Consider the following 27,439-nt stretch of genomic DNA (forward strand, 5'->3'; position numbering starts at 1 on the left):
TGATATCCAATTAAAGGGTGTCAGTGAAAGCCCAGAGGTCAAAGTGTCTGAGGCAGGTACATAATCATATATTTTTTTTTTTTGGTCTTTTTTTTTTTTTTGCTATTTCTAGGGCCGTTCTCGTGGCATATGGAGGTTCCCAGGGGTCGAATCGGAGCTTGTAGCCTCCAGCCTACGCCCGAGCCGCGTCTGCAACCTACACCACAGCTCACGGCAACGCCAGATCCTTAACCCACTGAGCAAGGGCAGGGACCGAACCCGCAACCTCATGGTTCCTAGTCGGATTCGTTAACCACTGTGCCACGACGGGAACTCCTTTTTTTTGTTTGTTTTGTTTTTTTGTTTTTGCATAATCATATTCTGATTGCACATAAAAATGGAGTAGACTGGAGTTCCTGTTGTGGCTTAGCAAGTTAAGAACCCAACTAGTATCCATGGGGATATGGGTTCAATCCCTGACCTCACCCAATGGCTTAAGGATACGGCATTGCCATGAGCTCTGATGTAGGTTGGAGACATGGATTGGATCTTGTGTTCTTGTGGCTATAGTGTAGGCCAGCAGCTGCAGCTCTGATTCAACCCCTAGCCTGGGAACTTTCATATGCTGCAGGTTGCAGCCCTTAAAAAAAAAAAGCAATAGACTAGGAAAAGATTTCCTAACTAGTGTTACAATTCTGGAGTATCTCCTAAAAACTCTAAAATACAGAGAAAATCCTTGAGTAAGTCTCCTAAAACTCCTCTGGGCTGGACCATTGACTGACTAGTGTGTACAGCTTTGTTTGTTTGTTTTAGGTTTGTTTATATTTACTTGAATTTCCCATAATGGTTAAGCTGATTGGCTTTAAGGAAATCCAGTTAGCATTTATTTTAAACTATCCTTTCAATGATAGCAGTAACAGGTAACTATATAAATTTTTTTTTTTTTTTTTTTTTTCTTTTTAGAGCTGAACCTGTGGCGTATGGAAATTCCCAGGGTAGGAGCTGAATCAGAGCTACAGCTGCTGGCCTAACACTACAGCAACTCAGGATCCAAGCCTCTTCTACAACCTACACCACAGCTCACAGCAATGTCAGTTCCTTAACCAGCTGAGTGAGGCCAGGGATTGAACCCACATCCTCATGGATCCTAGTTGTTGGGTTCATTAACCACTGAGCCACGAAGAAACACCTAATTATTCAAATGTTGGAAAATACAGATAGGCAAAAAGAAGAAAAATAAAATCATTCTGCAATGTACTTACATACATGGGATAGTCAATGATTGGTTTTGGTTGCAACTGTCCTTGTTATTTCTAAAAATATTTTGCAGTAACATTCATATGGCATATTGTTATGGTATAAATTATTTCCAGTTCCATAATTTTATAGTGTGTTTTGTGGGCATCTGGAATATCAAGCTGTGCCTGTCTTTGAGATGTGAAACCAACCATTCACCTTCCAGATGAGGCATCTTTGTGACATCTTGTAGTTACGGAACAGTCTGAACCATAAGGTGCATGCAAGCAAATTGACCGTGACTTTTGCCTTATAAATACTATATTCCAGCCGAGAGACCCAAAAGGCCTTCCTGCCTTCCAGCAAATACAGATGTCAAGTGAGCTGATCTTTCCTTCAGAATAGAGAGAACAGAATTATAAGCCTGCTAAAGAAGATTCCTTAGGGGAGAATGGTGGCATTGGGGAAAAAAAAAAAAAAAAAAAAAAAAAAAAGCCAGACTATTATATTAAATTTTAAAAATTAAAAGAAAAATAAACTATTATCCATGCATATTTTAAAGAGATTAAGTGTAAGACTGGTTAGGAGTCCAGGCTCCGATCAGCCTGTGGAATTTGATTCTCAGCTCAGACTGCTTATTTGCTATCTGGCTCTTGGCAGGTTAAGCTCTCTGTGCTTCAGTATACTCTCTAGTAAAATGGAGATAGTAATAGCACTTGCTGAGAATACTGGAACCTAGCAGGACCTTCTGGGGTTTCTGGAGAGCCTTTGTGTTGTCTCCTACTTCTTGTTTGTAGGGAATAGGCTTCAGGCTCCATGACCTTCCCTGAAGGCAGGTTCAAACAGTTGCTATCAGGGAAGGGAGTTTGGAAGCAGAGACAAGGGAGGGGCAGTCAAGGAACAATAGTGTAGCCTGGGGGCAGGGTCCTGGTTCAACCTCAAGGGATATACATAATATCTTTGAGCTATAGAACTAAAACCCCCAACAAAATGGGAGATGTCAACTACTTGATGAAGCCTCTTTATTCCAGAGAGAAGGTCACACGTTTGATATGCTTGAGAACCCCAGGAGCTCAGCAGGAGATCACCTGAGTCCAGATTAAAGACTACAGGCACTGAACACACCCTGATCTTTATCAGCAATGCACCCTTAAACAATTGCTATAAAACACCTTACCAAACCCTCTGAAGTTGGAACACAGTTTTTGACAGCATAAGCCTAATGTGTCCCCCCTTTGCCTGGCAAAGCAATAACTCTCTTGCTTTCTCCTTCACCCAAAACTTGGTATCTGAGATTCAGTTTGATGTCCTTGCAGAGGAGCTGAGTTTCAGCAGCAGTACTAAATGAGTTAATATAGTAAAACTCATAGAGTCGCTCTATGGGCGTTCTGAGGTCACTCCCAGAAGTGGTTCTAGAGAGCAAAACCCCAGTCTTGCAGAGTCAGCCCTCAAGCCATATATAGTAGGCCAAGTTTATTTCACGCTTCCTTACAGAATTACACAGTTGCAAAATGGAAACAACTTTCTCTTAAAAGAATCCCTTTTAGGCTGTTAGCAGCTAAGGACCAGAGGTCTTAGCCCAGCCAAGGATATTTGCATTTTAATAGGTAGCTTTTGGAAGCTGGGAGGAGTGGTTTGTTGCTTGTCTCAGTGATGGTGTGCTGGATACATTTTTAGCATTTAGTAGGCAGCCTAATATTCTTTAATAGTCAGGACAGCCTTGCATAATGAAGAATTGTTCTGCCTTTGCACTGCTTTTGAATGTCCAGCCAGATATCTTATAATTATCTGAGCCTTGAGTCTGACTGTTCAACAAATACATGCAAAATATTTTTACATTTTTTTCATATATACTGGATTTTACAGGAAAGAATCCATTGTGTATACCGAGGGAAGATTATTCTTGGTGTTCCCTGAAAACTAGGTTTGCCTCTTGGTGGGTGTCAAGCCAAAAGACACAACCAAGCCAAAGATCTGGAGAAGGAAGGATTTATTATTACTTGCAGCAGGTAAGAACACTGGGGGTCTTTCCCAAAGCAGCGTCTCCCCAAACAGCAAAAATTGGAGAAGTTTTAAGCTAGAGGTACCGGCATATTCATGAAGGAGCCTGAGCACAGGAGAATTCAGCATAGAATTGGGGCAAAGGTCAATAGATTCCAAGCTTAGTTGACTGACATTTGGAGGGCCAACATCATTTTATCCTCCATCTGGATGGAGTTCCTGCAGAGCTCAAAGATTATACCAAATCGTTATGTATATCCCTTGATAAGGAACTAGGACTCGAGTTTTCTAGTTGAATTATTGTTTCTTGACCACTTTTCCTTTATTCTTGCATTCCCTTGTTTCCCTTATGGTCATTGATTACTGAAGTTCCCGCTGTGGCTAAGTGGTTAACGAATCGGACTAGGAACCATGAGGTTGCAGGTTTGATCCCTGGCTTTGCTCAGTGGGTTAAGGATCCAGCGTTGCCATGAGCTGTGGTGTAAGTTGCAGACGAGGCTTGGATCCTGCAATGCTGTGTTGCTGTGGCTCTGGTGTAGGCCAGCGTCTACAGCTCCGATTCGACCCCTAGCCTGGGAACCTCCATATGCTGCGGGAGCGGCCCTAGAAAAGGCAAAAAGACCGGAAAAAAAAAAAAAAAAAAAAAAAAAGATCATTGATTACTGAGACCTGTTCAAGGGCAAGCATTGTGGCCACGTTTAGTTCACAAAATGGATTAAGCCCCAAATGGCTTCTCTTTTGTCAAGGAAGCCAGACCTGGTTCTTTCTCTGGGTGACACCCCCCCACCCCAACCTATCTGCTTACATTCGCTTTTCCTAAAAAAAGTGTCCTTAAATTGTTCACTGCTTCACAAAATCAGATCGTCAATAGCTACACTGTTCCCAATAACTGTACTGTTACCAAGTTAGCCACCTGGACCCCAACAGGGTCCTAGCCTGGGTGGAGACCTCAGTATCAGCCTGGGAATTTATTTTTCTGCTCAGATTCACCCAGCCAATAATGAAATTGATGCTGAGACTGGGACAGCCCAAGCTTCATTCAGTGGCCAAGACATGGAGAAGCAAGTCAACTTGTCAGCCAAGATGGAGGGGAGACACGTGTGTATAGGAGGATCTAGGTAAAAAGGAAGAATTGGAGAGAGTGGGAGGAATAGTCATGAGTTACTCAAGCTCAGGGATGTGGTTTGGACTTGAAACTGAGGCAATGCTCCTTTTCAGTTCTTGTTTGGGCTTTTTGGGTTGTTGTCATGGTGATTTTCTTCTGTCATAGTGCTGGTGCCTATGTCATATAGCATGTTAATGTATTATGTTGAGCTATTATAATGAGGCTCAAGGTTTACTGGAAGTCACATCTTCTGCCATCTTGGGCCTAGTTGGTTAGAAACCAATTCTTTTTCTCTTTGCAGCTTCCTCCTGAAACTTAGATAAGAGTAATTGGTTTCCATTGGAGGGAGGGGCAGGGGTATGATTCTGGGGCAACCTCCTTGGAAATAGCCTCACCAACACCTCCCTGTCATATTAACCTACATTTGTAGCTGTCACATTCATCATGGATATATTTTCTTATTATTAAGTCATTTCATTTTGTTTCTTTTTTATGTTAAGACAAGGAATTATACTGATTTAAATATGTGTTTGTGTATGTGTGTAGACAGGAGAGGTGGATCCAGCTTCAGATGTCTAAAACTTCCACAATTTGGGGCATCCTTCTTAAACAATTGAATAGAAAATTACGAATACCATACTAAGTATTAGAATGACTATTTATTGAGAACAAGATAAGAAACTACAACAAATTGCAAAATATAAAAGCTGGAAAATGACGTGAACATTATAAAATCCAGAAATACTTTTCCTGTGTATCTTTACTATATATTCTGATCTCCTCTACATTAGACAGTGATATTGTAACATCACTTTTTATAGAATGTTGGGAAGGAGGGAATTTTCCTCTATCCTTCCAGGTTATTCTGGCTGGTCTTAGAATTGTGAGCTGGAGAGTGGTACTTGCCATCTGAATTATGAGCTGCTGCAGCTGACCTTCAACTCCCACGGAAAGAAGCTCAGGGTGGAGATCAGGAGTGAGCCTCTCTGTGCTCTGGGAAAATTGGCAGAACAGGTCTTCAGATAGTTAGATATTTTCAGAAGAAGATTTTATGAGCCCAATTCTTGCATCTCCTATCTAGAAAAGCATTGAAGTGCTGCATGGTGACATCTGCTCCTCCTGACTAATAGTAACCTTCACAAGGCTGGCAGCAACCTTCTATAAAAACATGTGCTTGGTTGCGTGTACCTTCCCTCTTCACCAAAATCACATATAAACTGACCTCCCCCTGACCTCTTTGGAGTGGTTTTTCAGAGGGATCTGAAATCCTGCCTCCTGGGCTGTAGTTCTCATTTTTCACCAAATAAAACTTAGCTCTCCACTTTTAGGTTGTGCATATTTTTTGAGTCGACAAATTAAACTGATATGAGACAGATTAGCAAGAGAAAATCAAACAAAAGTTTAATAGCCTGTATCCACGAGAGGAACCCAGGATAACTGAGTAACTCACCTAAAGGGCCAAAGCCATCACCTAAAATACCATCCTTTGCTACAAACAGAAGAGGTTGTGGAGGGTTGGGGAGTCAGTTATGAGGGTTTACCTGGAAAAGCATAGTAAACAAGGGTAAGGTTGTTATGCAGATTTAAGTCCTTGCCTTCCTCACTGATAAGGGATTCTGGAGAGTTGGTCATCCTTCTCTTCCCGGTCCAGTAAGAGAGACACCCTTACAGATAGAGGTCTCCTTTATAAAGGTTTTTTTGTTTTATTTTGTTTTGTTTTGTTTTACAAAAGAGTAACTCCTACTTGCTTTTCAGAGGTTTTTTGGGTTTTTTTGGGTTTTTTTGTTTTTTGTTTTTTGTTTTTTGTTTTTTTTTGATGTCTGCTGACTCTTAGAAAAGAACTAGCTTAAAATAATTATTATGCCAAAGAGACATATTTGGGTGGCAAATTCTGCTTCCCTATGAGAGAAACTAGAATTTATAACTCATTTTGGAGTTCCCATCATGGCTCAGCAGAAACAAATCTGACTAGCATCCATGAGGATACAGGTTCTATCCCTGGCTTCGCTCAGTGGGTTAAGGATCTGGCGTTACTGTGGCAGTGGCGTGGGCCAGCCGCTGCAGCTCAGATTCGACCCCTAGCCTGGGAACCTCCATATGCCTCAGGCATGGCCCTAAAAAGACAAACAACAACAACAACAACAACAAAACTATAACTCATTCTTTTCCTCGAGCATCTATTATTTTCTATTATTGATAGGTGCATAGAAAATGCAATTGTTGAACAATAGTCAATATCAAGGCTGCAAAGAAAAAGAGCTCTTTTTGAGGTCTTGAGAATTGTGATTTCAGAGACAGATTTGGGTAAAATCAAGAGTGTTCAAGGAAAGAGAAACAGTCAGGGACTTATAAAGATAAAAACTACAAGGTTGTTAAACTTGCCAGGAAAGAATTGTGAATGACTCTGATGAAAGTCAGGCAATGTTTGTCTTTAAGGGGTCACAAGTTATTTTAGGGTAGGGGTTCAATAAGTATCTTGAGAGGACAGTAAGTGGCCCAAAAGGTTAGTTTCTGGGAGTTCCCTCTGTGGTGCCGTGGAAACTAATCCGGCTAGTATCCCTGGGAATGCAGGTTTGATCCCTGGCTTCTCTCAGTGGGTCAGAGATCCAGGGTTGCCATGAGCTCTAGGTTGCAGACTTGGCTCAGATCCCATGTTGCTGTAGCTGTGGCGTAGGCTGGCAGCTGTAGCCCTGATTCGACCCCTATCCTGGGAACGTCCATATGCCACTGGTGCTGTTGTAAAAAGAAAAAAAAAAAGTTTAGATTCTGACCAGGCTGAGACATATGTAAGTCCTGCTTTCTCAATGGCTTCCTGGCTCCCATTTTAGAGAACTGTCATAGAAATACTGCCTCCATTTTTATTTTCCTTTCACACAATTTATATGAGATAGCCCTATTATTTATATTATTGCTACAGCTTTGAGCCTTATTCCTATCAAAAAAGAGAAAAACATCATGATGTGTTTGTCATTTTGTTTTCTGCCTTATTGAATATATTCCTGATAGGAGAGAACTTCCATTTTCACTAGATGCAGAAGTGAACCAAATCCTTTGCCTACAATTTTATATACATCTGATGCTTGGAAAAATTTTTGGACCAGATTTAGCATCTGACTCCAGATAGTTCAAGATCTGTTTTCCTTTACTGCCCACAAATTTCCAGTGCTGAGCATGGAGGACATGTTCATGCAGCAGCAGGAGGAACCTTATCCCTTCACCTTTGTGTCCTGAAGTCAAGAGATTTGGCTCTCAGTGGAGTTTTCCTGGAAGCCATTTCTACATCAGGATGACTTGAGATACCTTCCCATACCTGGAAGTGACTATGAACCATGTACAACTATTATACTAACCTAGAACTAAACATATCCTCAACTCAAGTTCACCTTTGCCAGATCCCACAGGCTTTCTGCAGCTATTATTATGCTGCCAATAAAAAAAGCAAGACAGAGGGGGGTCTGATGGGGAAAAGACAGTGGTCTTATCCACATGTTGGTAAAATATCTCACTTTTGCAAATTTTACAAAATCCTATGACCTCTTGGAGGAGCCTGTGCAAATGAGGGATCCTGAAATTTAACTTTCATTCTCCATTTATGCTAGGTGCATTCATGACTCATATCAGGATAGCAAAGAAGGTGTTGCAAAATGTAGGCCAGGAAATGGGGTCTGGTAGGATTGAAAACTGCTAGCAAGATTTCAAAGAAGAGGAAAGGGCCAGAGGAAGGTGACATAGGGCCTTGAACAGACACAGATCCCAGTGAACTTCCCTTTCCTTCAAAACCAGCAAGACTGTCATAGAGGTTCAAGAAAACATGAATATTGTGTCTGACCAAAGATTAAAATGTATGGTCTAGTATGTGATTTGAACATTGGACTGAACATTGGAAATTAGTACAGCATCAGAAAATTTAGTACCTTTTGGTGCCATTCCTATAGGCCAGTGTTTTCCCAAAATCAGATATTTGCAAATTATTAAAATGAGGAAATACATACATTTTTCATTGGTGATAACCTAAACAAATTAATATAAATATGCATCATTTACCTGACCACTGTTTTTTTTCTTTTTCTTTTTTGGCTGCACCCACGGCATATGGAAGTTCCTAGGCCAGGAATCAAATCCAAGCTATGCCATAGCTGTGGCAACGCCAGATCCTTCACCCACTGTACCACAGTGAGAACTGCTATAGGAGCATTTCATAACCAAAAATTGCACTTGATTTTAGGACATACATTTGCACTTTTTTTTCCCCTTAAAGACCATACCTACAGCATGAGGAAGTTCCCAGACCAAGGAGCAAAACCAAGCCACAGAAGTGACAAAGCTGAATTACCAAGCACTAAACCACTTTTTTTTTTTTTTTTTTTTTTTACAATTTACAAGTACATCCAATGAAGTGGTGCTTTACCCCTGAAAATGGGTTCAGATAGAAAGAAGTGGATGTGGTATATATACACAATGGAATACTACTCAGCCATAAAAAAGAATGATATAATGCCATTTGCAGCAACATGGATGGAACTAGAGAATCTCATCCTGAGTGAAATGAGCCAGAAAGACAAAGACAAATACCATATGATATCACTTATAACTGGAATCTAATATCCAGCACAAATGAACATCTCCTCAGAAAAGAAAATCATGGACTTGGAGAAGAGACTTGTGGCTGCCTGATGGGAGGGGGAGGGAGTGGGAGGGATCGGGAGCTTGGGCTTATCAGACACAACTTAGAATAGATTTACAAGGAGATCCTGCTGAATAGCATTGAGAACTATGTCTACTCATGTTGCAACAGAACAAAGGGTGGGGAAAAAATGTAATTGTAATGTATACATGTAAGGATAACCTGACCCCCTTGCTGTACAGTGGGAAAATAAAAATAAAAATTAAAATTAAAAAAAAAAAGAAAGAAGTGGAGAGAAGAATGAACCGACACAAGGCCCACAACAGAATAGACTGCAGAACACAAACAACCGTCTTCATCACAGCTAATACCACAGTCACATTGCAGAAAGACACAAGAAGAAACCCGTTTCTTCACAAAACCCATGGGGCAACAGTTAATTCGAAGGAAAGTATTATGGTAAATATGAAATATGTTTAGTATTTGCAACTCCTAAATTTGAATTATACCAATTTACTATATATTTTAGTAATATCAGAATGCTAATCTTATCTTTTGGAGAAAAAGAAAACTGCATCGAATTATCAAAGACCACCTCATTAAAGTCAGCATTTGAACAGAGGTTGCTAGTAGAATTTTGGTTAATTTTATGCCCTAATTTCCCAGAGTAAACAGACTAAGTCTTAATGTCTATTAATATTATTTTGTATCTAAATATAGATACATAGCTGATACTTGATCTTTCTACCATTAAACCCAACAGAAAACAATCTTGTTTTAGCACAAGAACATTATTCATCACATATATTTACTTCTTTGTTTGTTCAACAAATATTTATGGACCAAGCATTCGGTCATTTGTTGGTAATACAAAAGAGAACTAGATAGAGAAGACCTCTTCCCTCATGGAGTGAAGTTTCTGTTGAGAAGATAGACATAAACAAGTAGACAAATAAAATGATAACATCTGGTAATTACAGTTTACAAAAAATAAAGCACGTTGCTCTATAGAATCACAAGAGTAACATTTTATTTTATGTTACTATTATTATTTGCTTTTTATGGCCACACCTACCGCATATGGAAGTTCCCAGGCTAGGAGTTATATCGGAGCTGCAGCTGCTGGCCTACACCACAGCCACAGCAACATAGGATCCGAGCTGCATCTGCAACCTACACAACAGCTCACGGGCAATGCCTGATCCTTAACCCACTGAGCAAGTCCAGAGATCGAACCCGCATCCTCATGGATCCTAGTCGGGTTCATTAACTGCTGAGCCATGAAGGGAACTTCAAGAGTAACTTATTTTAGATAAAATGGTTAAGGAAGGCCTTTCAACAAAAATGACTTAAAACATGAGATAGAGGGAATTCCCTTGTGGGTGAGTTAAAGGTCTGGCATTGTTCACTGCAGGGGCCCAGGTTACTGCTGTGGCTCGGGGTCAATCCCTGGCCTGGGAACTTCCACGTGCCATGAGTGCAGTCCAAAACAAAACAAAACGTGAGATAGAATGGACTGAAAAAAATCTGAAGTAAGACTTCCAAGCGGTGGGCAATTCAAAGTCCCCATAACAAGAAAAACTTAAGAACTCTGGGACTAAAGAGAAAACAAATAGGACTGAAGCATAGTAGGGAGCAGAGGGCCGCAGTAGCTTGAGATTTGATATGTGCATAGGGGCCAGTTGGTGAGGACCTAGGAAAACATGGTAAAGTGTCAGGATCTTACTTCAAGAGTAGGGAAGAGCCTCCAAACTGTTTTAAGCAAAGGAATACACAGACACACGTGTGCACACACACACAGATACACACATGCACACACAGACATTTACACTTGCTTATGTGTGTATATCTACACAAATATAAATTTCCTTGCTTTAAACAGTTTGATGGGGGGGGGTTATGTATATGTATACATACACACAGATACATACATATACACACTGCAGCTTTATGTCATAAATATTTTTCATTGGCTCCTGGAAGATGGTTAGGAGGCAGTAAAATATAATAATAGATTAGCCTAAAGTAAGAAAGACAAATTGATGGGTTTGAGGTGTGTATTGGAGATGGTATTAACAGGACTTGCTGACAGATTGGAAGGTGATGAAAACATAAAATATGGTCCCAAAGTTTCTGGCTTTAATCATGGGGTGATGCCATTTATTGCCTGGTGAAGTCTGAGGAAGTACAAGATTTAGGAAGGAAAATCAAGTCTTCCAGTTTGGAGATGTTTTAATTTGAAGTGTCTTTGTGATGTCTAAGGGTTTATGCTAAATGGACAGATGCAAGATTTGGGATACCAGAAGAAATATCTGGACTAGAGACAGAAATTTGAAAATCATTGACATATGTTTAAAGCCACTGGAGTACGATGAGACCAGCTTGAGAGAGAGAGAGAGAGAGAGAGAGAGAGAGAGAGAGAGAGAGAGAGAGAGAGAGATCCTAGAAAACAGGGTTCCAGGAGCATAAGGAATTCCAACATTTAGAGGATGGGTAGAAGAGGGATCCAGAAAAAAGAGTAGAAGGAGCAGGTAAGGTAGCAGGAAGCTCAGGGACTTGTATTACTAAAGGTGAAAAGAAGAGAACAGTTCTGGTGGAAATGGTTGATTATGTTGAATCTTGCTGAGAGGTGAAGTAAGAGAAGAGGATAAAATTATTCTTTGCCTTTAGCAATACAGAACATTTGGGGGCCTTAACAATGGCAATTCCGGTGGATTGGTATGTGTGGAAGCCAGGTTGAATTAGGTTGAAAAGTAAATAGGAAGTGAGAAAGTGGAAACAGTGTGTGTAGACAACTTTCTGGGTTTTGCTGTGGGATGGTAGTATAGGAAGATGTGGGGTCAAGAAAGGGTTCGTATTTTATTTTCTTCCTTTTTTTTTTTTTTTTGTGCTTTTTTAGGGCCGCACCTGCAGCATATGGAGGTTCTCAGGGGTCTAATCAAAGCTGTAGCTGCCAGCCTACACCACAGCCACAGCCATGCCAGATGATCCGAGCTGCATCTGCAACCTACACCACAGCTCACAGCAATGCTGGATCCTCCTTAACCCACTGAGTGAGGCCAGGAATTGAACCCGCAACCTCATGGTTCCTAGTTGGATTCATTTCTGCTGTGCCATGACAGGAACTCCAAGAAAGGGTTTGTATTTTATACAAGATGCCAGACCGTATTTGTTAGCTGGTAGGAATAATCCAGTAAGCAAAAACAGAGCATGAGGGAAAACAAGGTTAGGTAGTTGAAAGAGTTAAGTCCTTGAATAGGCAGAAAGGAAAAAAAAAAACCACTTTTCACTCATTCAATTAATCGTTCTTGAACATAACACAGGTGCTATAATGTCATATGCATTTATTTTTAAAAGTCCTTGCATTCTGCAGAAATGCACACTAAAAATAAAGTCTTTTGGGAAAAAAAATATTGTGGCAGATTATGCAAAACCTATAGCCAAGCACTACCACACACAAAAAAAGCACATTTCTACTAAGTGAATTAAGCAGTTAAAAAGATAAGTTAAATTTCTAATTAAATGAATAAAATCAAAGGTAGACATGGGATTTGATCCTCTTCAAAGATAAAGGTAGGTTGACAAAAGAAAGTCACGAAGAGAAAATGCACAAAAGCCAGGAATACCGTGCAGAAACACTTTCAAGACAGATGTGCAGTAAAACTAAGCCAAGAGGAAAAGCTTAAAGTGAATGGTTATTGGGTAAGATTCTTTATTCCTCACTGTGTTCCACTGTTCTAGCAAGATCTGTGTTTAGCTGCCATTCCCTAATAATAAAACACATTAACAGGCTCAGAAAAATCTTGTATGAACTAACTTCTACATTATATCAACATTATTCCTTCATTTACCAATAGTACGTGGGATATTTGCATTTCAGAAACATGCATTGTATCACAGAAATTGTGGTGTATTTTGTGACTTATTCAGCAGCTGCTCCATGCCAGCAATATACAAGTACTGTGTAGGGCACGAAGAGGCAAAAAAAAGGGAGGTCCTTCTAACCACATTTGACTTTGTCAAAATCTTGATTTCTATGGGCAGAAACACTAATGGAGAAATTGTAATGTGTTCCAATAAAAGTAATCAACATCCAGCAGCAACAATAATCATTGTGAACATTTACTGAGCACTTTCCATCAGAGTGCTTTATCCCATTTAACACTCCCAAGAACCCTATGAAGTAGGTACCATTAGCATCCTTCTTTTCCATGAAGTAGAGAGAGCATAAAACTGGTGAATAGCAGAGCCAGGGTTTGAAGCCAGAGGTTTGAATAGCTAGATTCTAAAAAATGGATAAGAAAGGCTTTCAATGAGGTGCCCGAACACTTTTCCCATAACATGGGAATTAGTGCATCATTCCCTCCATCTCCAGTAAGTTGAGAAATCATGGCCATCTGTTGCCTTAAGGTCAATGAAGCATTATGTTTGAAGAACATCTAATGCTGCTAGAACTTACAGGAAAAGTCTGGCAAGAAGTGATGAACCTGAGGTAGGGGGTGCTAGGTGTTACCCTGTGTTGTCACCATTCTGTGGGACAAGGCTAAGCAAATGTCCCATGGGTTAGGTGAGCAAACCAGAAGGTCACAGGGGCATGCTCTCTTGCCTGTCTTCCCCCAAAGAGCCACTCCTTGGGTGGCAGGGACCCCAATAACAAGAGGTTGTGGAGTGAGCTGCCTGCAGTGAGAGCTGAAGTAGACTGAGCCTTGGATAGGCTGGACAGGCTGTGCAGACAGATGGAACACAGGTTTCTCTGAAAAACCCACAGAGGTACTCTTATGTGAGCACCTACTTTTGGATAACTGACAAAAGAGAAAGAGCAAGCAACAATGTCAAAGAAATGGTGACAGCTAACAAAAAGGGGACATTACCACAACTGTGCCTCTGCCTATAAGGTGCTGTTCATTTCAGCAATAGCAGTTAAATCAGAGTGAGGAACTGACAGCTGGTACCCTGTGGATAATTTCTTTACATTTTCCCTTCTCTCTTCTCACCTCCCAGGGAGGAAAGGGCAGATGCTGGGAGGAAAAAGGGGTATCTGGCCACTACCCTTCCCCTCCCAACATGTATCAAGCTACTGGAGCCATAAGCTTATTCTATGCTCGGGGGAGGTGGAGGAGTAGAGAATGATGGGGACTGGAGAGAATTTAAAATAAAATATAAATTTTGAAAATAACAGAATTGTGTTTAATAACTCCAATGAGCCTTTCTTAGTGACACAAAGTGATTCAAAGTTTATAAAATTAGGTCTAAGAAGTCATTAAGGGAGCGGGCTGCCCATCAAGAATGGGGCCACAGTGGGAGTTATTGAAAAAAAAAATTAACAATTTCATGTTTATACCTCCCAAGTTGAGACTCCTTTCAAAACAATTGTGTCTGTGAAATGGAAAGGTTGGACTACAGGAGCACAAAGGTCTTCTGCAGGTCTAACATCTGAGCATCTTTGGCAGTTAGGATGGAAGGAGTTCAAGAAGTTGCTTGAACGGCATGGCCCTGTGGTGGTTCCCAAAGAGTGGTGACTCCTGCTGCCTGGTTGATGAGTTCCTCATCCTCCTTCCTGGTCTGGCATGTTGATAGTCAGGAAATATAGTAACCTTTCCTTCTATGATACTCTTTCAAAGCTGGCAAAGGTGAAAAGAAAAAGCAACAGGAGGTGGTGATACATTTTGAACATGGAAGTCAAAGAAAGAAAGGAGTCGAAGGGAGAACATTGAAAGGATGCTGGGATTGATGATAACCATGGGACATTTGTTAGAAGTGACTTAGGGGAGAGATGGTATTTTCAGCGCTCTATCAGTTTTTATTCTAAAAGTAGAGGAAAATATCAAAATTTTAAAATAGGAAAGGACTTCAGAGATAACCCATTTAAATTCCTTTGTTTTAAAGACTGAGAAACCTGAACATCATAGCATGGTTGGTGCAGTTTGGGGGTGGAGGGTGCTTGGGGGGGTTTTGTTTGTTTGGTTTGTTTTGTTTTGTTGACTGAGCCTGAGACATATGGACTCCTAGACCAGAGATTGAACCTCTATCATAGCAGCAACCAAGCCACTGAAGTGACAGTGCTAAATCTTTAATTCACAAGAGATCTCCATATGCAGGTTTTATATCTGAGCAATTAAACAGTGTCAAGTATAGAGCTAAAGTATGGGGTTCCTTTTGTTTGTTTGACTGAAGGTTTAGGACTAAGGAAAGGATGACACACTAGTGCTCTTCAGGATTAATAATCCAATGTGGGGAAAAAGACAATAATGATATGAATAAATAAATGAACAAAAACATAGCAGGTAGTAACAAGGCAGAGAATTAAACCAGAGTGATAGAGTGAGTGGGTGGTTAATTTAGACATTTAGGTTAATCACATACTGAAGTGATAACAGTGCAGTAGAGTCTTAACAACCTCAAGTTCACTGACTTATTACATTAAATAGCATTCACCAACCCCTCTGTAAAACAGTTTGACATGCCATATGCTAAATGACCAAGGATGGTAAGCTTCTCAGTAGAAATACCAGGAGAGAGTAGTGGTATCACAAAATCAAAGCTAAAGAAAATTTCAAGACAGAGAGTGATTAGCAGCGTTGAATGCATCGGAGTTATCAGTTAAGAGAACAAAGTCCAATGAATTTGGTAACTAGAAAAATCTTAGCGTAGCCCCCAGCATCCAGGCAGCCATGCAAGCCCCATATCTCAGTGGTCAGTTCACTAAAGCTAATCAGACATTATAAGCTAATTTATTCATTTTTTTAAAATTAGGGTATAGTTGATTTGTAGTGTTGTGTCAATTTCTGTACTGCAAAGTGACCCAGTCACTCATAGATAGATATTCACACACACTCACATTCTTTTTCTCATACTATCTTCCATCATGTTTTATCCCAGGAGATTGGATGTAGTTCCCTGTGCTGTGTACTAGGACCTCACTGCTTATCCATCCTAAGTGTAATAGTTTGCATCTACCAACCCCAAACTCCCCGTCCATCCCACTTCCTCCCCTGTCGCCCCCCAATTCATTCATTTTTGATGGTAAATATTGCAGACCAGTTATCTCCATGGCTTTTGCTTCCTGGTGTACATAAGTAATTCAGTATATTAAAATTCACATCAAAGAGTTACTTACTGTTCTCATATGACTCCATTCTTACCTTATCAAGGCATACATCACAATATACAAAAAATGCATCTTTTCTTGCCTTGCTTCTCATGGCATAACTTCTAATCCTCTTTCTATATCCTAACCACAGGATATTTAACTGCAAATTTAATTAGCTGGAAATACAATATAATAAAGTCAATAAATGAAAAAGAAGATGGAGTTCCTTGTGCTGCTACCAAATTCTGTGATCTGTAGGCACCCTTCACCAGTCACATGTCACATAGCTGAAGAAAGGGAGTCTTCTTCTTTTTTTTTTTTTTTTTTGGTCTTTTTGCCATTTCTTGGGCCACTCCCGCGGCATATGGAGATTCCCAGGCTAGGGGTCGAATCGGAGCTGTAGCCGCTGGCCACAGCAACATGGGATCCGAGCCTCATCTGCCACCTACACCACAGCTCATGGCAATGCTGGATCCTTAACCCACTGAGCAAGGCCAGGGATCGAACCCGCAACCTCATGGTTTCTAGTTGGATTCGTTAACCACTGAGCCACAAAGGGAACTCCCAAGAAAGGGAGTCTTCTTTGACTTAACTTTATAGTCTTTTTGTGAACAAAACTCTAGACCTTTCAGAAACTATAGGCAATTTGACTCTATGGCACATCCATGGCTGTGGACTTGGCTGTATAGATTATTTTGAAATGTGTAGCCAGAGTGAAAGGAAAATGGAAAAATGCCACAGATTCTATAATTGTGCATTAACCCCCCCCTTTTTTTTTTCTGGATGCCATCATTTACCCTTTATTTCTAGAGGATTTTATTTTTTCTGCTTAGAGATTCATTTCTGAATTTTCTTTCAGGCACCACTGCCACCCCAATGTTATATTTCTACCATCTTACATCTCTAATAATTATAAGACATAGGCTTGCTGGATTATGACTATTTGTAGTCATGTATTGTCAATAAATCAAAAGCAAATAATCTTTTATACTGGATATAATGGAATGCACAGTAGACTCAGAAATAGAAGACCCAGTTTGAATTCCAATTACACTCAGTTCTGTCTTGCACTTTTACCCTAATTTTTTGTTTTTTGGTTTTTGTTTTGTTTTTCCTTTTTGTCCACCCCATGGCATATGGAGTTCCCGAGCCAGGGATCAGATCTGAGCCTTAGTTGCAACCTCAGTTGCAGCTTCAGCAACATCAAGATCCTTAACCCACTGTGCTGGGCCTGGGATGGAACCTGCGTCCCAGTGCTCCCAAGACACCACCACTCCAGTTGCACCACAGGGGGAACTCCTCTTACCCTAATTGATGAAAGAAACTTCTATACCAAAAAAAAAAAAAAAAAAAAATCCATGGAACAAATGTAGAAGGAATGACATGATTAGAAAAGCATTGTTTGCCTCCCCTAATAAAAAATTGATTTAGACAAGTCATTAAAAGATGGAATGATAAAAGATTGATGGGATCAATTTGAAGAGAGCATCGGGCAGTTGTTCCCTGAAACACTGATCAATTTAGCATTGCTGAGAGTGGTATAATCAAACAATATGTGCCTCCTGATTAGGGCTGCCAGATAAAATATGGGATGCCTAGTAAAATTTGAATTTCAGACAAACAATTTTTAGTATAAGTATGACCCATGCAATATTCAGGATATTCTTATCCCCAAAAAAAGTATTTGTTATTTTGTTTAGGATTCAAATTTAACTAGGTATCTTACATATGTATTTGTTAAATCTGATAACCCTACTTGATGTAATGAAAAATTTTCATACATATTATGTGGTTTAATATAGTTCTATATATAATTTACATGTGTAGTTTGGTGTAGTATATCTTATAGTGTGTATATATATTTAATATAGTTTAATAAATTGAACTTGCATCTAATTAAGCTTTTAGAACTGACTTCTAATCTGCAGGAAGCACAGGATATTGAACAAATTAAATGGTACAGTGAGTAAATAGATATCGGGAAGGTGAAACTTCCCCATAGGGATGTGAAAACTCAATGCAGTATTAGTTTCCGAAGCCCCAACATTATCCCCAGCGATGAGGAAGCAAATGAAAGCATCTCCCTCATCTATTCCCCGGGTTTCCTAACAAAGCCCTGAGATAAGCTCCAGGAGTCTCTCTTCCCTACCTCTTAGTACCCTGGAGGGATTTTCAAACACGTAGCCCCCAGAGACTTGGAGTAAAGGGATTCACTCCTCTTGGGGGAAAATAAATATACAGAAGACTGACTTTTTTCCCCAGGCCACTTTTCAAACCAAAGGATCCAGTGCCCCCAGTCTCAAGGAATACAGCAATAATTCGAGATTCTCTCTGTTACCCGAGGAACTGAATTTTTCTTTCTTTGTGGGTTTTAGCTTCCCTTGTAAATGCCTCTTGAGCACATGGTGTTTTCACCTGTTTCCTCTGAATAGAGCTGGCCGTTCAATGCCTTTTTAAAGATCACTATCTGGAAAGTGACTCCTTCTCCTTATTGCTAAGGTCAGGGGCAGTGAGTGACTGTTGGCAGAACTAAATGAAAATGGAATGCCATGTGTATTTTCCAAAATATTATTTTCCCTCTATGACTTTCAGTGTTTGGGTGTATTGATTCTCATGTCCGTTAATATTCTATTTCTTCATGCTCATCTTGCAGTGGCAGTGGATTCAAAGGCATGACATTTAGCTGAGACATTATAATGACATCCAAATATTTTAAATACTCTTGGGTTGAAAAGGAAGTAGAAGGAGGGATAATGTGGGGATGTGGCAATTTACAGGGAGACATGTTGAGTCAATAGGAAGTAACATTTTCTAAGAATTCAGGGCATTCAAAAATAGAATTGATGATCATGTATCTGTATGGATCTATGTAGTGAGATAGTATGCACCATTAGAAATGAAAAGAGTGAGATAGATTTACAGAACTGTTATGAAAAGCATTCAAAACATAATATCGAGGAAAAGCTACTTGTAAATTGGTATATGCAGTCTAATTCCATTTGTGTAAAATTGAAATGATGCAGAAATATCAGAATATAATGAAATAATTGGACATAGATATTTTCTAGACAGAAATAAACAAGTTTAGAAAAACAAACAAACATGAATCATGTTTACCTCTGGACCAGAGAATGCAAAGTATGGAGACAGAAAACTAACTTTTCCATTTCTACTTTCCTGTACAGATGGCTTTTTTTTTCACCCTTAAGCATTTTTATAATATAAAATAAACAGTTTTTTAATGTAAAACTAAGTAAACTTAATTTTGTTGTTGTTTTAAGAGGGGATGCTAACTTGTGAAATAGTGAATTTCCAGTTGTTGGAATCACTGAAGCAGATTCCAGGGGCTGTTTGTGAGGAGTGCTGTGCTTTTAACATTACCTCCTAACTCTGAGATCCTATGATTCAGTTATATTTAAAGGACTCAAAGCTACCAAGCACATGAATTTTTCCAGCTTGCTTCTGATTGGAAGAGAGTCTTGGATAAAGAAATGAGTAAGATTAACCTCTTGCTTGGTATTGGTTGTCAGGTCTAAGCAGAAAATGACTTTTCTAGAAGGAAATATTTTTACTTTTTTGACAGTGGGGAGATATTTTTGGCTAAAGATCCAGAATCCAAGGAAACAGGAAGAAGTGGTGTAAAGTGTTGCCTTTTTTCAGTGACATGTATTCTGCCGAGGAGGCTGCCGTTTTGTTGCGGTTATCATGGTCTTACTAGCCTAGTGTTCTCATTCATCAGTTCTTTGCCATCTTGAGGAGTCTTCATCTTCCTGAGGGGTGATGGGAGAGGAGATGCAGTGGCAGGAGATGCACAAGCTCAAGTCAGTCTTTTCTCTTCTACGGCCTAGCTTATTTTGGTAGGATTTATGTTCCAGTTATGTAAGATTTGCATTTTCTTGTTTAGTAGGACATCATGAATTTCCTTTAAACAGAAGTGGTTAAGGACTAGCCCATCAGCACACCTCAGAGGGAAAGGAACATAAATTTTGCTCTGTATTTTCTCTATATTTTGAAATTATAAAAATGTAAAAAATGTTTTATATTTTTCTGCTTTTCAAAATTTGCCCTCCCTCAGCTATTTTCATCCCACTGTAGTAACTGTCAGACTTGTTCTTGTATTTAAAACTTTAGTATCTTGTTCATCTTGGGTTTTTTGCATTAATTTTTAAAAATACAGCATTAAAATGTTATTCATCTTGATTACTGAGTTTTTGGGGTGCTCCCTTAAACTCTGCAGCCAAGTTGAGTGCCCTACTTACCACACAGTTTTTACTTCCAGTGTTGTTCAGAACACTTTTCTTTTTACCAGCTACAATCTTTCTTTAAAAACTGAAGTTAATTTCCTCTGGATCTAGCCCTTGAGTGCTCAAATTTCTGTAAAATACCTATGCAGAGGCTTTAAGTTGGTTGTATATTACACTGTCAACTTTTTCTTCTCTAAGGTAAATTAACCCACTACTTTCACCTTTTCTTCTCAATCTTCTCTAGAGCCTCGTTAGAGAGTTCCGTTTTGGAGAAGAATTTAACTGTTTTGTTTTTGTGTTTAAAAGAGAATAATTAGGCAGAAAAATCTGGATTATATAGAAAGCATAAGAAGAAAAATAAGATAATTCATTACCCAGAAAAAAAGTACTTTTAGTATTTTGGTATATTTACTTTCAGGTTTTTTGCATTTTTGTTTGTTTTTGTCTTAGGGCAGCATCCTAGGCATATGGAAGTAGCCAAGCTAGGAGTCAAATCAGAGCTTCAGGCCTACACCACAGCCACAGCAACATGGAATCTGAGCTGCATCTACAACCTATACCACAGCTCACAGCAATGCCAGAGCTTAACCCACTAAGCGAGGACAGGGATGGAGTCAGCAACTTCACGGATACTAGTTGGGTTTGTTACTGCTGAGCCATGACAGGAGCTCCACTTCCAGGTTTTTTTTTAAGGCATGTATGCTATTAAATGTGTTTCCTTCCTCTTTTTTCTTTCCATTTTTACAAAATTATGATCTATCTACTGTATTTTTGCATACCAGCCCTTTTTAGATGTTTAATGGCTACACAGTTGTCAGCAAATGGATGTTATAATTATTTGATCATTCCTATATCCATTTACATTATTTTTGATCTTCATTACTACAAATAGTATCATAAAAGCTTCTTGTATGTACATCCTGATACGTACATCTGATCATTTCCTTAAAATAAATAATTGGAAGTAGAAATATAAAGCCAAGGAGAATGAACATGCATTGTCACTAATATGCAAATATTTCATATGCTTATCTAGACACCCCCCAATTTTTCCATTTTTCTCCAATGTTTTTGAGTTTTTGCAATTTGTTCCCAGTGTAATCTCATTCCCAGAGTAGGAAAAATGCATTAATTATTTTCAGTAGAAACAAAACAAAAAAAGTATCTTCTTCCTCATTTGCTTGTAATCATGATGCTTCTCAGACAGTTGTGGTATAGGACAAATCATGCTTGCATTTTTTTTTCTAACCACATCTGTGGGATGTGAAAGTTCCTGGGCGAAGGATCAAACCCAAGCCACAGCAAGTGACAAGGCCAGATCCTTAATTTGCTTCACCACAAAAAAACTTACATGTTGGCTTTAAAATTAAAAGATTGGCTCAAGAACGAAATAATTTTGGACAAATCACCTAATCATAGGTTTCTTTTAGATTATTCTCATCGAACACATGGGATTGTTATGCTCTTAAATAATGTAGGTAAAAACTCTTTCTAAACTAATAAAAATGCCATAAGGGACTATTATGATTGTCATTGTTGTTAAACTTTTTTAAAAAAAAATAAGAACTCTCTGATCCCTTCATAATTCCCCAGAGAGGGAATAGAATGAGAGATATGCAAACTGGTTTCCCCAAAGACATCCATTTATAATTCTGAAGGCATCAGAGAAGAGAGTGCAGAGTTTAGTAAGGAGTCAAAATACCTGTGAACATTCAAATCTAAGCACAAGGTAGAAACACAAAGTACACACAGTCCATGAGAGCCAGTTATGGCCCAAAACTTAGCAATTGAACTACCCTGTAGGGAGCTTAGATTGATAGTATGAATCTAAGAAGACTTTCTGAGCAAGAGGAGGTTTGAGGTAAGTATTGGAAAAAATAGAGAAATGTGGCTTGTTTAAAAAAAAGTGTGTAATGGGGGGGGGGGTGTTAGAGGGGCCAGTCAGGTTGAAAGCTATTGAGTGACTTGTGAGAGGGTTCCTGAAAGATGCAGACAAGTGGAACAGGGAGAAAGCAAACACTTAACATCTTGCTGGAGCGGAGAGCCTCGTCTGGTTTGGCCACTCAGAAGGGAAGATCTTTGAGAAGATGAGGAAACTATGGCTTATCATAAAACAAAAGTAGAAGAATTGTGGGTGAAGATGGCAAATTTGTTTTAGGTAAACAAAAATCTGAAACTGAAAATTCTTTTCAAATTTAACACCACCTTCCTATTTCTTTAGCCTCAGTTTCCCCTTGACACCTGTGTTCTAACACCTGGAAATTTTTCCACACTTGATCCAATCCTCCTTCCTGCTGTATGATCCCATCCCTATTCATTCTTTTGTATCTTTATGTAGATGTCTCCATACATGAAGTTGTTTGCTGATTGTTTCTCTTTTCCCTATAGGTGAACATCAGTCCCTGGTAACCAGGCATCCATCAGGAGCAAGGTCCCTTTTATTTTCTTCTCCTAGAGTTCTCCTGCTCAAAGCACTGGGTGCTGATATATTCCGACTGCTTGGTCTAAGTCTCCAGATTCTAGACCTAGAATTTATCAATGAACATAGGGAACCACACAGTGGTGAGTGAATTTGTGCTCCAGGGTTTTTCCAGCTTTCATGAACACAAGCTCACCCTCTTTGTGGTATTTCTGACCTTGTACCTTTTCACCTTGGCTGGCAATGTCATCATTGTGACAATTATCAGCATCGATCGCCACCTTCACACCCCTATGTACTTCTTTCTTGCCGTGCTTTCCACTTCAGAGACTGTGTACACCTTGGTCGTTGTACCTCGGATGCTCTCCAGCCTCGTCGGCCTGAGCCAGCCCATCTCCTTGGTTGGCTGTGCCACCCAGATGTTCTTTTTTATCACTCTGGCCATTAACAACTGCTTTCTGCTCACAGCAATGGGGTATGATCGCTATGTGGCCATCTGCAACCCCTTGAGGTACACGGTCATCATGAACAAGAGGGTCTGTGCCCAGCTGGGGTGGGGGGCCTGCAGCATTGGCCTGCTTGTGGCCACAATTCAGATTTCCTGTGTGTTCAGGCTGCCCTTCTGTGACAGAGAGGTGGCCCATTATTTCTGTGACATCCGCCCAGTTATGAAACTCTCCTGCGTGGACACCACTGTACATGACATAATTAATGTCATTGTCAGCTCCCTCGTTATTGTGGTGCCCATGGGTCTGGTCTTCATCTCCTATGTCCTCATTATCTCCACCATCCTCAAGATCGCCTCTGCCGAGGGCCGGAAGAAAGCTTTTGCAACTTGTGCCTCCCACCTCACTGTGGTGGTTGTCCACTACGGCTGTGCCTCCACTGCCTACCTCAAACCCAAGTCAGAGAACACCCAGGATCAGGACCAGCTGATCTCAGTGACCTACACTGTGTTCACTCCTCTCCTTAATCCAGTGGTGTACACGCTAAGGAACAAAGAGGTCAAGGATGCCCTTCTCCGTGTTATTGGCAAAAAACCTCTTGGCTAGGATCTTTGGTACTTTGATATATAGCCTGTCATACGTGGGGCACTTTTGTAATCGCAAAGAAATTTGATCCTATCATTCATCCTCTACCCAGACAGAGTTGCAAAATTTGGTGGTCAGCCTGCAGTAGAGAATTTAGAGTTCCCTGACTTGAATTTTGTTTTTTGGTTTTTTTTTTGTCTTTTGTTGTTGTTGTTGTTGCTATCTCTTGGGCCACTCCCGCGGCATATGGAGGTTCCCAGGCTAGGGGTTGAATCGGAGCTGTAGCCACCAGCCTACGCCAGAGCCACAGCAACGCGGGATCCGAGCCGCGTCTGCAACCTACACCACAGCTCACGGCAACGCCGGATCGTTAACCCACTGAGCAAGGGCAGGGACCGAACCCGCAACCTCATGGTTCCTAGTCGGATTCGTTAACCACTGCGCCACGACGGGAACTCCTGAATTTTGTTTTTAACCATCCTCTTTGGGTAGCCTCTGTTAATCTGAGCGGTTACTCTGAGGGACCTGATTAGATGCCACTCACAGGGGGAAATAATAAGCAAATGGGTAGCTGACTGTTTCCACTATGTTATTGGCAGAAAAGTGGGCTGCCGAACGCCTGTTTGAAGTGATGGGTTGCAAGATGGACCGAAACGTCAGGTAGGTGTTGAGCTCTAAAACTTCATGGAGAACATCATTGGTGGACAGGATGGTTGAAAGCACAGTCAAAACCATCTTTCCTACTTATCACCACTCTCTCCTTTCGGCAGTGACAAGAGTAACAAGACTCTGACATTCTAGAAGAAATATTATCAGCCTAAAACATTCTCATCTGCCTTGGAGACCCATGAATTTTTTTTTTTTTTTCCAATTCTGTTGAAGCTCCCAGTAGAACTGTTTCCTTGGTGATTTTTATATATTTACATACTAGTGAGTAACTTGCCACATCCAGCAGTTGAATTGCAGAGCAGTTATTCATGCTTTCTATGGAATAATGCATAGGCTATGATACAACCATAAGTGTAGGGATATCCAAAGATCTATTTTGAAATTAAATCTAAGTCTGGCTGTCTCAGATCTAGAAATGAGCCCATACCTGTGTCTAGCCTTTTCTCCCTTCATTTCTACATTGATGAATTCATTTATTTCCTATGAGCTGTTGGGTGCCTCATGTAAATTTTGCATTTAAACACTTGTCTAAACAAGCATTCAGGAGCCTACCAGTTCTTATTTTTATCGTCTTCTGAGGGGAGAAATTGCACTGATTTGTGAGAAGGGTTTAAGACTTTAGGATGATTTGGCCTGGGGTTAAAAAGAGGCAGACCTGGGAGTTCCCACTGTGGCGCAGTGGAAATGAATCTGACTAGTATCTATGAGGATGAGGGTTTGATCCCTGGCCTGGGATCAGGCATTGCTGTGAGCTGTGGTGTGGGTCACAGATGTGGCTTGGAGCCTGCATTGCTGTGGCTGTGGCCTGGGCAGGCAGTTGTAGCTCTGATTTGACTCCTAGCTTGAGAACTTCCATATGCCTTCCAGGCCATAAAGAGCTGATGTTAAAAAAGAAAAAAAGAATTCACGTCTCTCAGTCACCATCCTTCTCTTGCTTAAGGACAGTCCAAATGTCCTCACTGAAGATGCACTGACAGTGAATGTCAAAGGACTCAGGAATGCCTAATGGTACCAGGACCAAGAAGGGGAATCTTCCTGTTTATGGAGCATTACCTGAAAGAACAAATCTTTGCCTCCGCAGAGCAGCTGCATCTAAGGGGGCGGGGGGGCAACCTGAGAACAAGTGAGAAGAGGAGCATCCAAAGCAGTTTATCTTTGCCTTTATCTGGTTTCCTCTGAGGACACCTCTGAAGCCTTTCTGGGTTCGGGTCATGGGGAACACTCACACCCTTGCTTCCGAGAAAGCCCCATCTGAGGTCCTCTCTTGAGGGGTCCTGCTCACAACAGCAGCCCTTTCCTGAAGGACCCTGCTAGCAGTGACATCATTTCTACAGACGGATGAACCCCCACGGCACCTCCTAGAGCACACAGAACCCCCACGGCACCTCCTAGAGCTCTACAGAGTCCTATGAGATTGACACCCGTGCTGAAAGCAGTGGACTCCCCTGAATTCCTCTACTTTGAAGCTGCAGAAAATTCTGTGTAATTCACCCAAAGTCATGTTTGAAACCACAAAAAATGTATATTAAACGACTACCTATCCATTGAGGGGGGGTTGTTTTGTTTTTTTGGCTGCCTCCACAGCATGGGGATGTTCTGGGGCCAGGGATGGAACCCACACTGCAACAGCAGCAGCCTGTGCCACAGCAGTGCTAACACCAGGTCCTTAACTCACTGAGCCACCAGGGAACTCCTATCCTTTGTGTGTTTTCAATGTAGTTTACACCCTCTTAACAGAGCCAGAAAAAAATTAAATCAACATATTTAATTTCAAAGAGCATGTGTGAGTGACCATTAGTGAACACAACACATGCCTGAAGAGAGTGAGGCTTAAGGCCACACCTTGGGCTTCACCACCACATAGCCCCTGGCTTTGTAAGTCAGGGCCTGCCAAGTCAAGATGTTGCCAGGGTAACATGAGGTACACATGTTCTTCAGGGGGAGCACACGGTTCCACAGGGACACATCCCAGATCTCCCCAACAAAGGACTGTTTGGCATCAAAACCTCCCCCAAAGGAATCCTGCTCCTGTCCCAGGATGATGCTCGCCTTCTCCTTCACAGTATACCCTCTCTTCAGGCCCTTCCTCCCCACGGGCTTCCCATTCACCCAGAGTTCAGCAATCCCAGAGGCAGATTCCCAGCTGGCACACAGGTGGGCGGGGGTGTCAGGGGACGGGGGCACCTTGAAAGTGACCCCAGTGCCCCCAACATACAGTATGTACTCCCCTACTTTGTTGACAAAGAGGAGCAGCTCGTTGTCTGTCGACCTCGTGTTGTAGGAGAAGAGGCTGTAAGGGCGGGTTAGGTCTGTGAAGGCTTTCAGGCACAGCGTGAAGTTCTTCAGTGGGTTGTTCACCCTGGGGACCAGGGACACATGGGCTGTGTTCGACTCTTCAGGGAAAATGAACACCTTCCCTCTTAAGTCTGTGGAGAAAAGACAATGGGACAGGAATTCTATCAAACCACAGGCTGCTCCTGACAGAGTATGTACCACCCGCTGGAGTGGACGAGGTACCTGTAAGTGCATAATGTTAGTGTGAAAAGACAGGTTTTGCTGCAGGTGCCCGAAGAGAGGAATTAAGGACGTCCTACGTCAGCTGTCCCCCCTACCACCCACCATCTTTGCAGGTTTCATCCAGATAGGACAGCAAACACCAGTCATAGAAGAGGAAACACAGCTAAGTCATTGTGTGTAATGGTTAAAGGGTGCAGCACCCCGTCTTCTCCCACCATTGATCATATTCTGACATGTCTCCCATGGGACACCTATTATAATGACAGTGAACTCCAGCTACAGATGTTCACTATAATTATAATGTTTGTTTTTTTTAATTGACGTATTGTTGATTTACAATGTGTTAATTTCTAGTGCACAGCAGTGATTGTTATATATATATATATATATCCAGACATATATAAAATTCTTTTTCATATTCTTTTCTATTATGATTTATCACAGGATATTGACTATAGTTCCCTGCGCTGTACAGTAGGACTTTGTTGTTTATCCAGCCTATATGTAATAGTTTACATCTACTA

The 27,439-nt window shown here is 40.8% G+C and overlaps 2 protein-coding genes across 3 annotated transcripts in view; one reads left to right on the forward strand and one right to left on the reverse strand.

Moving 5' to 3' along the window:
* LOC100520241 (olfactory receptor 10J1) overlaps window positions 1-25,944 on the forward strand; it is a 323,932-nt gene extending 297,988 nt beyond the window's left edge. For both annotated transcript variants that reach the window (XM_085022620.1, XM_003125683.4), the window contains one exon: window positions 22,668-25,944. In XM_085022620.1, coding sequence (XP_084878746.1) covers window positions 22,818-23,750 — 933 coding nt within the window. In that variant the 5' untranslated portion in view covers window positions 22,668-22,817 and the 3' untranslated portion in view covers window positions 23,751-25,944. The remainder of the gene's footprint in view (window positions 1-22,667) is intronic.
* Window positions 25,901-27,439, reverse strand: part of MPTX1 (mucosal pentraxin 1) — a 28,315-nt gene continuing 26,776 nt past the window's right edge. The window contains exon 5 of the mRNA XM_013996888.3: window positions 25,901-26,824. Coding sequence (XP_013852342.1) covers window positions 26,229-26,824 — 596 coding nt within the window. The 3' untranslated portion in view covers window positions 25,901-26,228. The remainder of the gene's footprint in view (window positions 26,825-27,439) is intronic.

This window comes from Sus scrofa, chromosome 4 (assembly GCF_054392235.1).
Source record: "Sus scrofa isolate SSC_HxYL_T2T_F1_AM1 chromosome 4, Sscrofa_HxYL_maternal_Yorkshire_Landrace_v2.0, whole genome shotgun sequence".
NCBI classification, from domain to species: domain Eukaryota; kingdom Metazoa; phylum Chordata; class Mammalia; order Artiodactyla; family Suidae; genus Sus; species Sus scrofa.